Consider the following 13,441-nt stretch of genomic DNA (forward strand, 5'->3'; position numbering starts at 1 on the left):
TAGGAATTACTTCTGGGACTGCCTCTATACCTGCAGTGCAAAGGAACAACAGAGACTAAAAAAACTGCTCAATCTAAGAGGGTCCAGTTTATTGTACTTCATTTGTTTTCCTCACCTCACATTTTCAGAAGTTTACGGTTTCTAATTCAGAGCTCTCCTAATTCAAAAGCCTCTGGAGCTGCTCATTCCCAGGAAAAGTTCTTTCTTATTCAGTTATGACCAAAAAAACCTGACAAAAGCATATTGGAAAATGAAATGAAAACTATAAAATATGTTCTTAGTACTTATGGCCAAATTATTCAGCACTTGGCAGAGACCCGTGAGGATATGGGAAACACGCACAAAGAACTGCCCTAAATTTGGTAACAATACTTACTTGGAAATGTTCAGTTAGCTGAATTAGGATCTCATTAGCCATACCCCTTTCTGTCACACATGCTCTGAAAAATGGCTATTCTTTAGTAAAGGCAAAAAAGATAGGGAAATCCCACCCAGCTGAACTAACCTGATTGCAGAGCACCCATTAGGTTCTTCAGTTTGTCAGCGTTTTCTTCCTGCCTGTGCTCACACAGATAAATCTTATTTTCCAAAGCAATCTGTGAGGCAACTATTTAACAGCTGTTTCATCCAGGAAACTCCACCTGTATCTCTTACTGAAGCTCTTGAAAGAGAAATTAGGTGACACATTCATCAAGGACCTTGTTGGCCCTCTGCACCAAATTAGTTTCACTCAGTGAATAAAGAAAGGAAAACTTCCCCGATTCTGTTTATCCATTATGATCTCATGCAGTAAAATGGCCCATCTTAGATTCTCAGTAATGTTAATTTGGTAATTTCAGATAAAAAGCATAATTATATATTTAGGGTTAATAAATTTTAAAATCAAATTAAATAAACAAAGACTATCTGATTTATTTTGAGAGCAAGTATTAATGACCTTTTTCTGGCACAAGTGTCATCCCTTTGGTTCCCAGCAGAGTAGAAACTGTCACTACGAAAAGTGAGTACCTGTTTCTGAATATAAACACCTCCTGCCATCCTCAACAGGAGCAGGCATTCACACCAATGCAGCGCTTACCCTCAGGTTCCTTGTATAAAAACATTATTTTGGAGGGCTGTAGCATAGCCCTTATGTGATTTCAAGCACTTTGTTCTGTCATCCCACCCTTACTCAAATAATAAAGGGTACAGAGAATTCCAGGGGCATAAAAATCAAAAGCTAGTTAGTGTGTACAGAGTATCTGCTCCAAAGAACGACAGCCCTAAGCATTGAGGACATGACACATTCCCACCCTACTATTTGTACTATCTCTCTCACAGGACAGATGCCATGTTTCTGCTTCTTGTCTTCTAAAAATCTCAGCCTGCATGAAATCACAGCACCTGCCATCTTCTGACTAAAAAGGGAAAAATTTCTTGCCATGCACCATAGCATTTTGACATTAGAACCAATTATAAATGAGCAAATAATAATAGCATTCTTAAAAAAATGTACATCTCCTCATCTATTCCCCAAAATAACAAAGTCATAACAAAGCCATATGTAATAATTTCACCTGCTGACTGCGCTGTAAGTATTCCCAGCAGGCTTTAAAGCTGAAATAGGTGTGGAGAAAATAAACTTTTTCGGTGGAACATGAATTGTAGAATAAACTGGAACTTGTGAATTTCTTTTGAGCACATAGAATTGTCTGACTCATAGATAGTGATGCAACTCCCCATCCTCATATAAGTAACTCTGAGAGGTTCAAAATAATGTTTTGATTTTAAATGCAATGTTATTTCATTCCCAAATTTTCTTCAGTTGTATGTAAAATATTTTAAAATAACACTCTGAAATATTTTACTTTCAATATTTTCCCCCAAATTCTTATTTGCTAAAGCTGTTCTTTCTTCTATGGATGACACAGGAGGCATATCTCAAAAGAATAAAATCCAAGTCACTGTCATTTCCACAATGCTTATTATTGCAAAACTCAGAGCACCACAGCATAAGTTCAGTGGAATTGTAGACCACCACACAAAATACTGTAGAAAATAAAAACTAGTAGAATTCTTCCATCTGCAAAAGGATAATTCATTTTTAATCTCATCTCAAAAGCACAACCATGATTAAGTCTGTGGGATTAATTCTGATAATGACGTTAAAAATAATTACAACTTAAATCCTACTTAAAATAATGGTAGAGTTAATAGATTTAACCATTTAATGAACCTGTTGCTTTCCTGGAATATCCATCCCTCAGCTGAAGCAGGATGTCTTTTGAAGAGGGAAGACATTGGGTTCAGTACATGCACTACGGGGCCTGGTTTATTCAGCAAGAACATCCATGCCCATCTTGATCCCCAGTGGCCAGCAGTAATTTTGTTGTCCCTGTCACAGTACACACAACAGAATTACCAGTCACTCGGCTCTGCTTTTCTCAAAGCGGGCTCATCGCTGCTGTCCTTCAGCACCAGCTCTTGGAGCCGCAGCTCAAAGGAGCGGAAGAAGGACCAGCGGGGGTGGGAGGGGGGCCGGCTCCACAGCAGCTGATCCCAACACCTTCCAGCTGGAGGGGCAGGCCAGATGGAGCACTTCCCGTTCTTGTCCCTGGCTTTTCCTGCCAATGTCGGGGGTGGTGTGGAATAAACTACTTTGTTACACGCACACAGCGGTAAAACTTGGTATCCTTTCTCTGTAACCAGGACAGTTGCACACGTAGCTCATGCGCAATATTAATAATGCAATAAATGTTAGGAATTTGCAGCTATCAGCTAGGCTGAGAAGGGATAGCTAAAAATCAAAACTTGCAATATTTTCAAGAAAAATACTGCCATTTGTGAGGTAGACTACCAGAGAAGGCATTATTTATGGGACAGTGCAGGACAAGTGCTGAATCACCCACCTTATATTTGTATCAGTAAAAAATGGTAGGACAAAAGAGCAGAAAGAGAAAGAGAAGGATATGGTGTTTATGATAATTTTAGTCTAAAAATAGCATCACTTCCCATACACGAAGAATGGATGATAACTTTGTGGAGCCACATTGTGAAGCAGTGACTTTCACAGGCAGCTGGTTTTAAACAGAGAGATATTACTATGAATATTTGAATTTTTTTAATGCTTGATAGATACCCTGACACCTCTGAATAGACATAGGATCAACCACCAGAAACCCTCTAACAGCTGAGCCAGTTATTTGTAACTCTGTTTCCAGTCTTTTAGATACAGCTTTCTTCAGCATTTTGGCGGCGCAGAAAAACCTTTAAGTGTATTCTTAATCCTGGGCTCTGTTCCTGAACTTACACTTCTCAACACTGTTCTCCAACTGTGTTTCCCAGCAAAGCGAAGAACAGAGGTTAATTTCTTTACATCTTAGGAGGGATTACTCTTTGCAACAGCTACAGCCAAGGTGGCAACCCAAATATTAACTCACTTAATTACAGTTCTTTTAAAAAAGCAAACACAGAGAAACTAAAATATTTATTTGTACTTACTAATTTTGTACCATGAATAAACGCTATTCATTGCCAGCTGAGCCAGCATGAAATCCCTCCACTGATCATTATTTTACTCTATGAGAAGTAACATAGGCTACTTTCATAAGATAACTGTATGGCACACTTTGTAAAGTTGTAAGATAAGTACAAAAAGATTCAAAGTGTGGAAGATGAACCAGCATCCGAGAACTGGTAGTTCAATGGACTCCAAATTATGCATGGTGGAACTGAAATGTCCGGAACAGTATCTTTGGGCCTACTGTACTAAAATGTAGCATAATCTCATTTTCATAACTGGTATTTCATAGACAAATAGAGTGCTCATAAACAAAGAAAGCTTTAATAAATCTATTAAACACATGTAAAAGAGGGGTTTTTTTTCTAAATTAAGTATGCTGGCAAATATTTTTTAAAATTTCTTTGCTTTTTTTCTGCAGTTTTATGTAGTGAAACCTTTTTTTGGACACCAGAAGATATTTAAGAATGGTGTGAAGTTATCTCATTCAACGGTAAGGAAACTTTCAGTGACTGTGAATGATTATCGGCACTGAAAACCTCAGCAGATTCACAAACAGAGGGATGTGCAAAAACAAGTCTTGTATGTGCCCTCTGGCTCACAGCCTTGCTTCTGGGAAAACTACAGGAACAGCCTTACTTCTTTTTAGCAAATCTTCATGCCAGGCCAAGAGCACTGGTTATTCTGTTCACAAGCAAGGTGCTGTAAAAAGTGTCTGCACTGACTGCCTAAGTCACAGATTAAAAAAAGCAAGGCAAAAAAAAAAAAAGAGAGATAAGGAAGGGAAAATGACCGTCAGGCAGTGGATGACTTAAGCTCAAACTCATACCCAAGCTGCTAATAATGTTTGAACAACCCAATGCTCCCCTGGGCTGGTCATGCTGTTTAGGACTGAGACAATTGAGGACCAATAGATGTCCAGAGATTACATGTTCCAGCACCAGTGAAGTCTGCTTCCCCCAAAATGCCAGGCTTTTTCAGAAACCCTGCTGTTGCCACTTAGCATGAAGAAAGGAATGGTCACTTTCATCCTAACCAAAACTTGTATCTTGCCATTTCTGGTTTTGTGTTGACTTTTGCTTTGGTATAGAACTACAGTAGCCTTGTAAATTCATGAGTACCACTTTTGTCATGTCTTAAAAGACATCTTGTTTTCACTAGTCTGTCAACAAGTTTTATTTTTCAAATATTTTCTCTTTAACAAGCCATAACAGAATCCAGTGTGTATTATCTGCCTCAGACAACTACGGATAAAGAATATCTGTATCCTAGCAAGACCTAAGAAGGCCTGCCTTAGGCAGAAGGCAATTCCTGATGAGTAAAACCTGTTAACAGATTTAGTCTCCCTTACAGTTGGCCTTAAATCTGTCCTGCACATGCTAAAATAACAGCACAGAGCACTGGAGTTACTTCTACAAAGCATTCCTGAGGCCTGGCCTGTTTGCTCTGTATCCCCTGTGGTTGCACACACCATGTAGGCACTGAATAGTCTATAACCACTCCAACACACCCTTTTACACAGAGCAGGAAGGACTCCCTATGCAACATCTGTTTCCCATAAACTCGTACACCTGCACCTCTGTAGTAAAGAACAGTGCCTCTGACTTAAAACTAAAGAGTTCTGTGCCCAAAACGCTTCAACGCCTGGGTCAGGAGCAGTGTAGGCCCGAGAGGTGTTTGGCTTTGGGGAGGCTGGTCTCCAGCGCCAAGCACTGCCCAGCCATCCCGGCGATGCCAGAGACCGCGGAGTAGCCGCGCAGAGCTGCGAGGCAGCACCGTGCCTCCCCAGGGCGTGTGGCCGCAGCCCGGCCCGTGTGGGGAAGGACAGTGCGGGCACACGGGCCGGGAAAGGGGCCGTAGGGCCGGGCACAGGGCGGTAGCCTCCTCGGCGGTAGCTTCTCGACTTCAAGCACTGGGCCAGCCCAACCTCCGGGCAGGGGCCGGCTCTGCCCTCGGGGCTCCGGTCCCCGCTCCATGCACCGCCCCTGGGCAGAGGGGTCGCGCCCGGCGCCGGGCAGGGCAGCGGCTCGGCGCCGCCGGGGCAGGTGGCGGAGGGAACGGGGGGGAGCGGAACGCCCGGCCCGGCTCCAGCTCCCCGCCTCTGGCCCGCGCTGCCCGCCGTGTGGGGGTGGTGGCGGAGGGGGGTCCCCGACCGCCTCTATAAAAGCGGCTGCAATGGCTCTGCCGGCAGAGCCGAGAGGGCGGCGGGCAGGCGGCGGCCGGGACCATGGTGACGGGCGGCGGGCAGGAGCTGCCCGCCCTGCTGCTGCTCCTCCTCCTCCTCCGGCCGTGCGAGGCAAGTGCGGGGCGCCCGGCGGGGCCGGCGGCTGTGGGGAACCGGCGGCCGGTCCGGCCCCGTGACCCGGCCCCCGGGGCCGCTCTGTCCCCGCAGGTGAGCGGCCGGGAGCCGGCATGTCCCCGTTCGTGCGGCGGGCGCTGCCCGGCCGAGCCGCCGCGCTGCGCCCCGGGCGTGCCCGCCGTGCTGGACGGCTGCTCCTGCTGCCTGGTGTGCGCCCGGCAGCGCGGCGAGCGCTGCTCCGCGCTGCTGCCCTGCGACGAGAGCAGCGGCCTCTACTGCGACCGCGGCCCCGAGGACGGCGCGGCCGCCGGCATCTGCATGGGTAGGTGGCGGCCGTGGGACGTCCCCCGCCTGCGGCGGCCCTCGGGGGGCGGCGGGGAGACCCTCTCCGGGCCGGGCCCGCTGTCCCGCAGTTCTCCCGCCTGGCCTCCGGCGAAGCGGCCGATCCTCCGCACCGCCAGCGCCACGGGAGACTGCCCCTGATGCTGCGGGAGGTGCCTGTGCGGCCGCCGAGGGGCTGGGAGGGCCGGGGAGTGCCCGAGTGCCCTCCGCCCTTGCGAAATGCCTCCCCTTTTCCTACTAGTGCTGGAGGGAGACAACTGCGTGTTTGATGGGATGATTTATCGCAATGGGGAGACGTTCCAGCCCAACTGCAAGTACCAGTGCACCTGCCGCGACGGCCAGATCGGCTGCGTGCCCCGCTGCAACCTGGACCTGCTGCTCCCCGGGCCCGACTGCCCCTTCCCCAGAAAAGTCGAAGTCCCTGGAGAGTGCTGTGAGAAGTGGGTCTGCGACCCTGACGATGAAGTGATTTTGGGAGGTTTTGCTATGGCTGGTGAGGAAATTAAAATGAATTATCGTAGCAATTGTGAGGAGGAGGTGATAGCATACTGAAAATATCCACAGGGTTGCACGTTGCTTGCATGGTCGATTTTTTTTCTGATCTTTTTTCTCACCTCGAGTGACTAGTAGATATACCAGTGGTTATGAATAAAGGCAGAACTCAACAGGTAAAAGAAAAGATTCAGAGGATGAACATGCATAGCAGTTTTAAAAGTTAATTAAGTTAGTTCCCAATTTTTTAATTTCTTTTTATCTGGTACACATTAGTTCTGTGACCAGAATAAAACAGCGACAAGATACTAATCCTCTGAACATTCCCACACCAAAAAAAAACCCCAAAACAACCAACCCAAAAAACTCCCTTGCAGTCTTGCTAGTTGCTCTGCAAGAATATGTTACAATGTATGTACTATTATAACAGCTTTGTCTACAAGAGATTTTTTTCCCCCCTGAATTCTGCAGCTCTTACAAGTGGTCAGCATGGCAGCTAAAATGCCAACGAATTCCAGCCTGTCTGTGCTAGAGTGCTCATGTTTATTGTTGGCATTAAAAACACTACAGAGTACTTGGAGAGGCAGTGGTTATAAACACAGTGAATGGATTTGTAAGAAAACCCAACCCACTCCAAAGTGCAGAACTCAGGCTTTTTAAAAAGCTAGATAATATTTTCCCCTTTCTCAGTTTTTCCCTATTTTCATTTTTTCTACTACATTCTATCTCCACCCCCTTTAAATTATACTATTAGTTTAACATGAATTTTCATAACTTTCTACTGAGAGTAGAGGGCACTGCATTCTCTTCCAGGCACTGACTGCTCTTTGTGATCCTGGGCAGTTAGTTATGCCAAAACTCAGCTAATCCGTTTAAAAAAGAAGTGAGAAAGGATTGAGGAAGAAAAGCTTTAACAGCTTTTCAGTGTGCTATGAAGTGTTAGTTTTAAAGCCCATAAAGTAGAAACAAAAAGTTTGACACTTTTTATTACCTTTCCTTTTCTTTGGTTGGCCTGACAGTGACAGGGTAATCCATAAAATACCTACAGACAAATTGTCTGCATTCTTTTAGCAATGGCCATCCCTCTTGGGAGGCCACCTTTTCTGGATCTTTGCCATTCAAAAGGCAGAAAGGCTGTTTTAGAGGAGCTTAACAGCAAGAGCTGTAACTGACGGCTCAGTTGTGTTGTCTCCTGTTTGCTCCTGCTTTGATCAGTGAACCATACTGTGCCTCAGCAATATTTGCATAGTGCAGCTTAACGTTGCCAGGAGGGCAGGACAGTGGTCAGGCTTGACCATGGCTTTAAGTACCTGTGATAGCTCCTGGAAATGGCTTCCCTGCTCCCTCCCCACCATCACCCTGGCTGTAGTCTGTCAATAATTGACAAGATGGGGTAATTTTACGACTCTCAGGAGTAAAAGGACTTTAGTTCCATGCTGTTTATTAGTTTAGATAAATCATTCAGCCTCTGTCCACTCATACCTAATATAAATATTTTTATGACATAGCTTTAGAACAGATTCGTGATATATTTCTACTAGAAAGGGCGAGGAATAAAAATCTCTTAGGATTCTAAACTGGTTTAAAAGTTGTTAGTAATTCTTCCAGCTGTGGACTTGAGGGAACTGAATCTAAATGCTTTGCTGATTACAGTGATACGCACCTTTCTGGTTTGGGTTGGTTTTATTTTTTAGTTTTAGGAAGTTGCCATTCAGGATTCCTAAAAAGACAGCTTTTAAAATTTCTGAATCCTGTCAAAAGCATGGATTTTGAACCTTGTTTTGTCTCACATGTTCCTTCCCAGATATGATAGAGCTCAATTACATACTGAGGTTTCATGTGACTTTTTCTTGTAATAAAATTCTGTGGGGTTTTGTCTCCAGCCTACAGACAGGAGGCCACACTCGGAATCGATGTGTCAGATTCAAGTGCCAATTGTATTGAGCAGACGACAGAATGGAGTGCTTGTTCCAAAAGCTGTGGAATGGGCTTTTCCACCCGTGTTACTAACAAGAATCAACAGTGTGAAATGGTGAAGCAGACACGACTTTGCATCATAAGACCATGTGAAAATGAAGAGTCATCTGATAAGGTATGCTGCAGGGAGTGAGGCAGAGCAGCAGAATCTCTTCAGCTCTAGTTCTAAAGTTGGAATTTTATGGTCTATAATGCTCCAGATGCAACAGCACATGTGCAGCAAGCTAAGTGGTTTTGGTACAGCATTAGACTTGCTGTGTTTGCTCAGTAGCTTTGTGCTGCAACTCCAGCAGGTCAAGGGAGGTGATTCTGCCCCTCTGCTGCACTCTGGTGAGACCCCACCTGGAGCACTGTGTCCAGCTCTGGGGCCCTCAGGAAAGACATGGAGTTACTGGAGTTAATCCAGAGGAGGGCCACCAAGGTGGTTAGAGGACTGGAGTACCTCCCCTATGAGGTAAAGCTGAGGGAGTTTGGATTATTCAACTTGGAGGAGAGGAGGCTTTGCGGAGACCCTACAGTCCCTGCCAGTACTTAAAGGGGGCCTAAAAGAAAGGTGGAAACAGACTTTTTAGTAGAGCCTGTAGATAGGACAAGGGGTAATAGTTTTAAACTAAAAGAGGTAGATTCAGACTAGATATAAGGAAAAAAAATTTGTACCGTGAGGGTGGTGAGACACTGGAACAGGTTGCCCAGGGAGGTGGTAGGTGCCCCATTTCCAGAAATATTGAAGGTCAGACTGGACAGTACTCTGAACAACCTGATCTAGTGGAACATGTCTCTGCTTATTTCAAGGGGGTTTGACTGGATAACCTTTAAAGGTCCTTTTCAACCCACAGTGGTCTATGATTCTATGATAATTTAAGTCATCCCAAACAGATCACATATATTGCATATGCAGATTATTTTGACAGTTCACAAAGTGTAACTTCTCCCACAAATGCAACTGTACTACCTGTACATATACATCAGAGTTGCTTCAGTAATACAGAATGGATATATCACATTTCTAGTCTGTTGAGTATCTGGAACAGCAGAGAAATGTATGAAATGTCTGTTTGATAAAGTAAACCTTATCTTAATCCTTATGATGTTTTTTCTCCAAAAACAAACCCAACACTGACATTTCTGATGTAAAAAAAGAATTTTATCTAAGGGAGATGACTTTTTTTGTTTCTTCTCCACATTAAGTGTTTCTATCAGGGAGAATAACATGTATCTAGGTAAGAAGCCCATCAATTTCTGTAATGTTCCAAATGTCGGAAAGCATTTCTAAGGCCTTTGCTGAACAGTCTCTGCAGTTTTAAGTATTGTGTTTTGTAAAGGAGATGAAACATGTGGGAGGGGTTGAGGTGATTAACAAGAATGATCAGAGGTCTGGAAAACATGTTCATCTAGGGAAAACCAGATAGAACTGAACTTCTTCTGAATGCAAGAGAAGAGAGATGTGTTCTCATAACCGTGTTCAGATATTGCAGCCTGTTTTGAGTCTATGGAGGATATAACAAGAAATGGTGAGTTTAGACTGCATAAAAATTAAGATGTGAGTGAAAATGTTCCAAGCAGTAAGAATAGTGAAATCTTAGGGCTGTCTGCAGCAGATGTGGAGTCTCTGTCATTGAAGACTTCCAAGGACAAGTTAATCAATCATTTGTTAAAACTAATGTGGCTAAATCTGGTTCTGCCTTGAGTCACAGGAATGGGTGATGACTTTTGCAGTTTATTTTACCTTCTTTTTATTTCCCTGAATCTAGTCCTGTAACTTGCTCATTTGACTTGCTGATTCTCTGATGGAACTACACTAGACTGAGAGGTTTTTCAGTATAGTTTATTAATGAATGTAGACTGGGTTTGTCTCAGATGACAAGAGTGGACTTTAATTATTTTTCTTTCATTACTGGTCCGGTAACACACTGCTGTCGAAGGGCAGATCTTGCAGGTGTTACCTGTAACTAACTACTGAAGCAGTTCCAGAGTTTTCTTGCTGTTGAATGAATAAAGACAACAAATTCAAATTTTCAGCATAGACCTGTATCTTTGCATGTCAGTTGTTAAATGCTGTCTTATGCAATGATATATTTATTGTCTCTTCATATTTCTGTTAGAAAGGGAAGAAATGTAACCGAACAAAGAAGTCAGTGAGAGCCGTTCGCTACGAATACAAGAACTGCACGAGCGTGCAGACGTACAGACCCCGTTACTGCGGCCTCTGCAGCGATGGGCGCTGCTGCACCCCACACAACACCAAAACCATCCAGGTTGAGTTCCACTGTCCCCAGGGCAAAGTCCTAAATAAGCCAATGATGTTGATCAACACCTGTGTCTGTCATAACAACTGTCCTCAGAGTAACATTGTTTTCTTCCAGCCATTAGATCCCATGTCTAGTGAAGCAAAAATATGAAAAGCATGAATTAGCGCAAAAAATACAAGCAGTTTATACAACACTTGACCCACAATCAGGTGAACATAACAAATGCATATATGAAACATCTAAAATATTTTTCTGAATGGTCTTTCAAACTAGGTGCTTTTTTCCCCCCTGTAGTTTATTAAATACCTCATTTTATGTTTGCCATCTCTGAATGTCTTTTATTCACTTGAAGGAAATTTTGTACCTTGGACAGAGCCTTCTTTTTTTCTTGATGGTGGCATAAAGATTACAAAGCCAATAGCTAGACTTTCCCCTTGAGTTAAGGGGATTATGCTGCAAGTTTCAGTAGGTGTAAGACTGGGCTCCTTGAGAGTAAAGGGATTCCATGAGGAATGCATGATACTGTATCACATACGCTTCCAGGCTTTTAACTTCACTTTCCATACTGCATATAAACACTTCAGCAGTGTTCTTTTTTCTTTTTAATGAAACTCTATTTTTTGATGACAGTAAAAATCTTACTGATGAAAGTGTTGCTTTATTGTGGCTTATAAAATACCTTCTGTCAATACCTCTGACTTTGAGGATTAAGTTTGCACATAGCCCCTGAAACTACATAGGTAAGATCTCTTATCCTGAAGCACAGCAGATTGATAGCTGGCAGCAATTAAATTTCTCTTTGGTAACTTCAATAGAAGTCTAATCCAAAACCAGCTGAAGTCAGTGTTGTATAAGAATTTGGTTCTAACCAATGTGTGTCTGTAGATAAAACTATTTGGATGCAAAAATAATATATCTGTAAATTCTTCTAAAATACTAACTGTATCATATGGTGCTTCATTTCTTAGAAAGGTGTATATGTAAATAGAAACTGTACATACTGTAATATAACTTGACTAAGTAAATAAACTTTATGTGATCCAAAATATTTTTTCCTAAATTTGTTTTTCTTAAACTACCAGCTTTTAACAGATAAAAGCAATGGGAAGAAAAAGGGTCGCAGACTCCTAAAAACAAGATGCTTTCTTGCGTTATTCTTTATGTTAATCGCTGCGTTAAAAGTCATGCAGTGCCTTGCTACAGGGAAGCATGAATAATTTGTGGGGCACATATAAGAAAGGAGGTTTCTTTCAGAGTAAGTTAGCATGGGAGATAGGATGATGTAAATAAAGTTAGTGTGCCCTGAAACATAGTGGTGGTGGTGAAGAATAATTACACGATTCAGAGTTCATATTTGGTTCTGAACAACTTAACAGAGTATTTCATTGGGTTGTGCAACACTTCAAGCCTCACAAAATCAGCTTGTGATCATGTTTGTGTTAGATACTGTATGGCAATATCCCCAAGAAATATAGAGCCTGAGGAGAATGGCAGTTTCATGTATGTTAGATCATGTATGTAGCAGGATTGTGCCAATAGGTCCTAAGTACAGTTGTGGAGACATTCAGCTGCTTCGACTGAGACCAAGTTTAGCTTGGTGTGTGTCTATCTCTGTTAGCAAGCAGAGTTGTTCTTATGCCACAATTGTTCTATAACCATATGATAGGAAACAACTCTGTCTTGAGAAAAAAAGGCAGAAAGCCTAATCTTAACATATTTGGCCTAGTGTTCTTCTCTGAAGGAGCTATCAAACTCCAGTTTGGCAATTCCTGAGGGGTGGAATTCAGCTGGGGGCTGAGACTCCTCATTTTAGACAATGAAGCCTAAGATAAAGATAACTATGAGCAAGCATCAACAGCTGATGGGTTTTTAGCAACTTTTAGGTTATCCTTGAAATTATGAGGCCCTGGTGCTAAAACTGATTCAGTTCAGGTTTAGATAGATCAGGTCCTCACCTGGGCTCTTGCATGTCTTTCTCCACTAACTTCACCAGTGATGAATTTCTCTGTAGTCATTGCTATTGTTATCAACACATTCCTGCCTGTTTTATACTTTTCCAACAGCTGGAACAAGACTATGTTTGTGCATACATGCAACACTCCCTGCCCTTGCACTGTTTATAGTGCAATCCCTAATCATAGAATAGTTTGGGTTGGAAGGGACCTTTAAGGGTCGTCTGGTCCAACCCCTCTGAAATAAGCAGGGACATATTCCACTGCTTCAGGTTGCTCAGAGTCCTGTAACCTGACCTTGAATGTTTCCAGGGATGGGGATCTATCACCTCCCTGGGCAACCTGTCCCAGTGTCTCACTACCCTCATTATACAAAATTTTTTCCTTATATCTAGTCTGAATCTACCTCTTTTGTCTTAAAACTCCTTTCTCTCAGCCCTTCCTTGAAGAAGAGGTACTCCATCCTTCTTACCAGTTTTGTGGCTCTCTTCTGGACCTGGTTCAAAAGGTCCGTATCTTCTAATGTAACACCTTCTGTGCTAGGAAATGCCAAGAGCTAGACAGGACATGGCCAGGACGCCTCAGAGCAGCTGAGAAGTGATTAAGGAGTAGATCAGAATCCAGGAGAGAT

At 43.2% G+C, this 13,441-nt stretch overlaps 1 protein-coding gene across 2 annotated transcripts; it reads left to right on the plus strand.

Annotated features, from left to right (window-relative positions):
- Positions 1-5,577: 5,577 nt before the first annotated feature.
- On the plus strand, positions 5,578-11,906 carry CCN3 (cellular communication network factor 3). 2 transcript variants are annotated; one of them, XM_069005380.1, is made up of 5 exons: positions 5,581-5,795; positions 5,892-6,120; positions 6,382-6,633; positions 8,516-8,724; positions 10,712-11,906. In XM_069005380.1, the coding sequence occupies exons 1-5, from the start codon at positions 5,727-5,729 to the stop codon at positions 11,006-11,008; spliced, it is 1,056 nt and encodes a 351-aa protein (XP_068861481.1). In that variant the 5' UTR covers positions 5,581-5,726; the 3' UTR covers positions 11,009-11,906. The 2 variants fall into 2 exon arrangements, with proteins under 2 accessions (XP_068861480.1, XP_068861481.1); XM_069005379.1 differs by having other exon boundaries at positions 5,578-6,120.
- Positions 11,907-13,441: the final 1,535 nt, after the last annotated feature.

This window comes from Aphelocoma coerulescens, chromosome 2 (assembly GCF_041296385.1).
Source record: "Aphelocoma coerulescens isolate FSJ_1873_10779 chromosome 2, UR_Acoe_1.0, whole genome shotgun sequence".
NCBI lineage: Eukaryota > Metazoa > Chordata > Aves > Passeriformes > Corvidae > Aphelocoma > Aphelocoma coerulescens.

Bases quoted from the DNA above. Each gene is read 5' to 3' on its own strand.
- CCN3 (XM_069005379.1), top strand. From the start codon at position 5,727: ATGGTGACGGGCGGCGGGCAGGAGCTGCCCGCCCTGCTGCTGCTCCTC. The intron at 6,121-6,381 runs GTAGGTGGCGGC...TTTTCCTACTAG, and splicing joins GGCCGCCGGCATCTGCATGG to TGCTGGAGGGAGACAACTGC. The intron at 6,634-8,515 runs GTGAGGAAATTA...TTTTGTCTCCAG, and splicing joins GGGAGGTTTTGCTATGGCTG to CCTACAGACAGGAGGCCACA.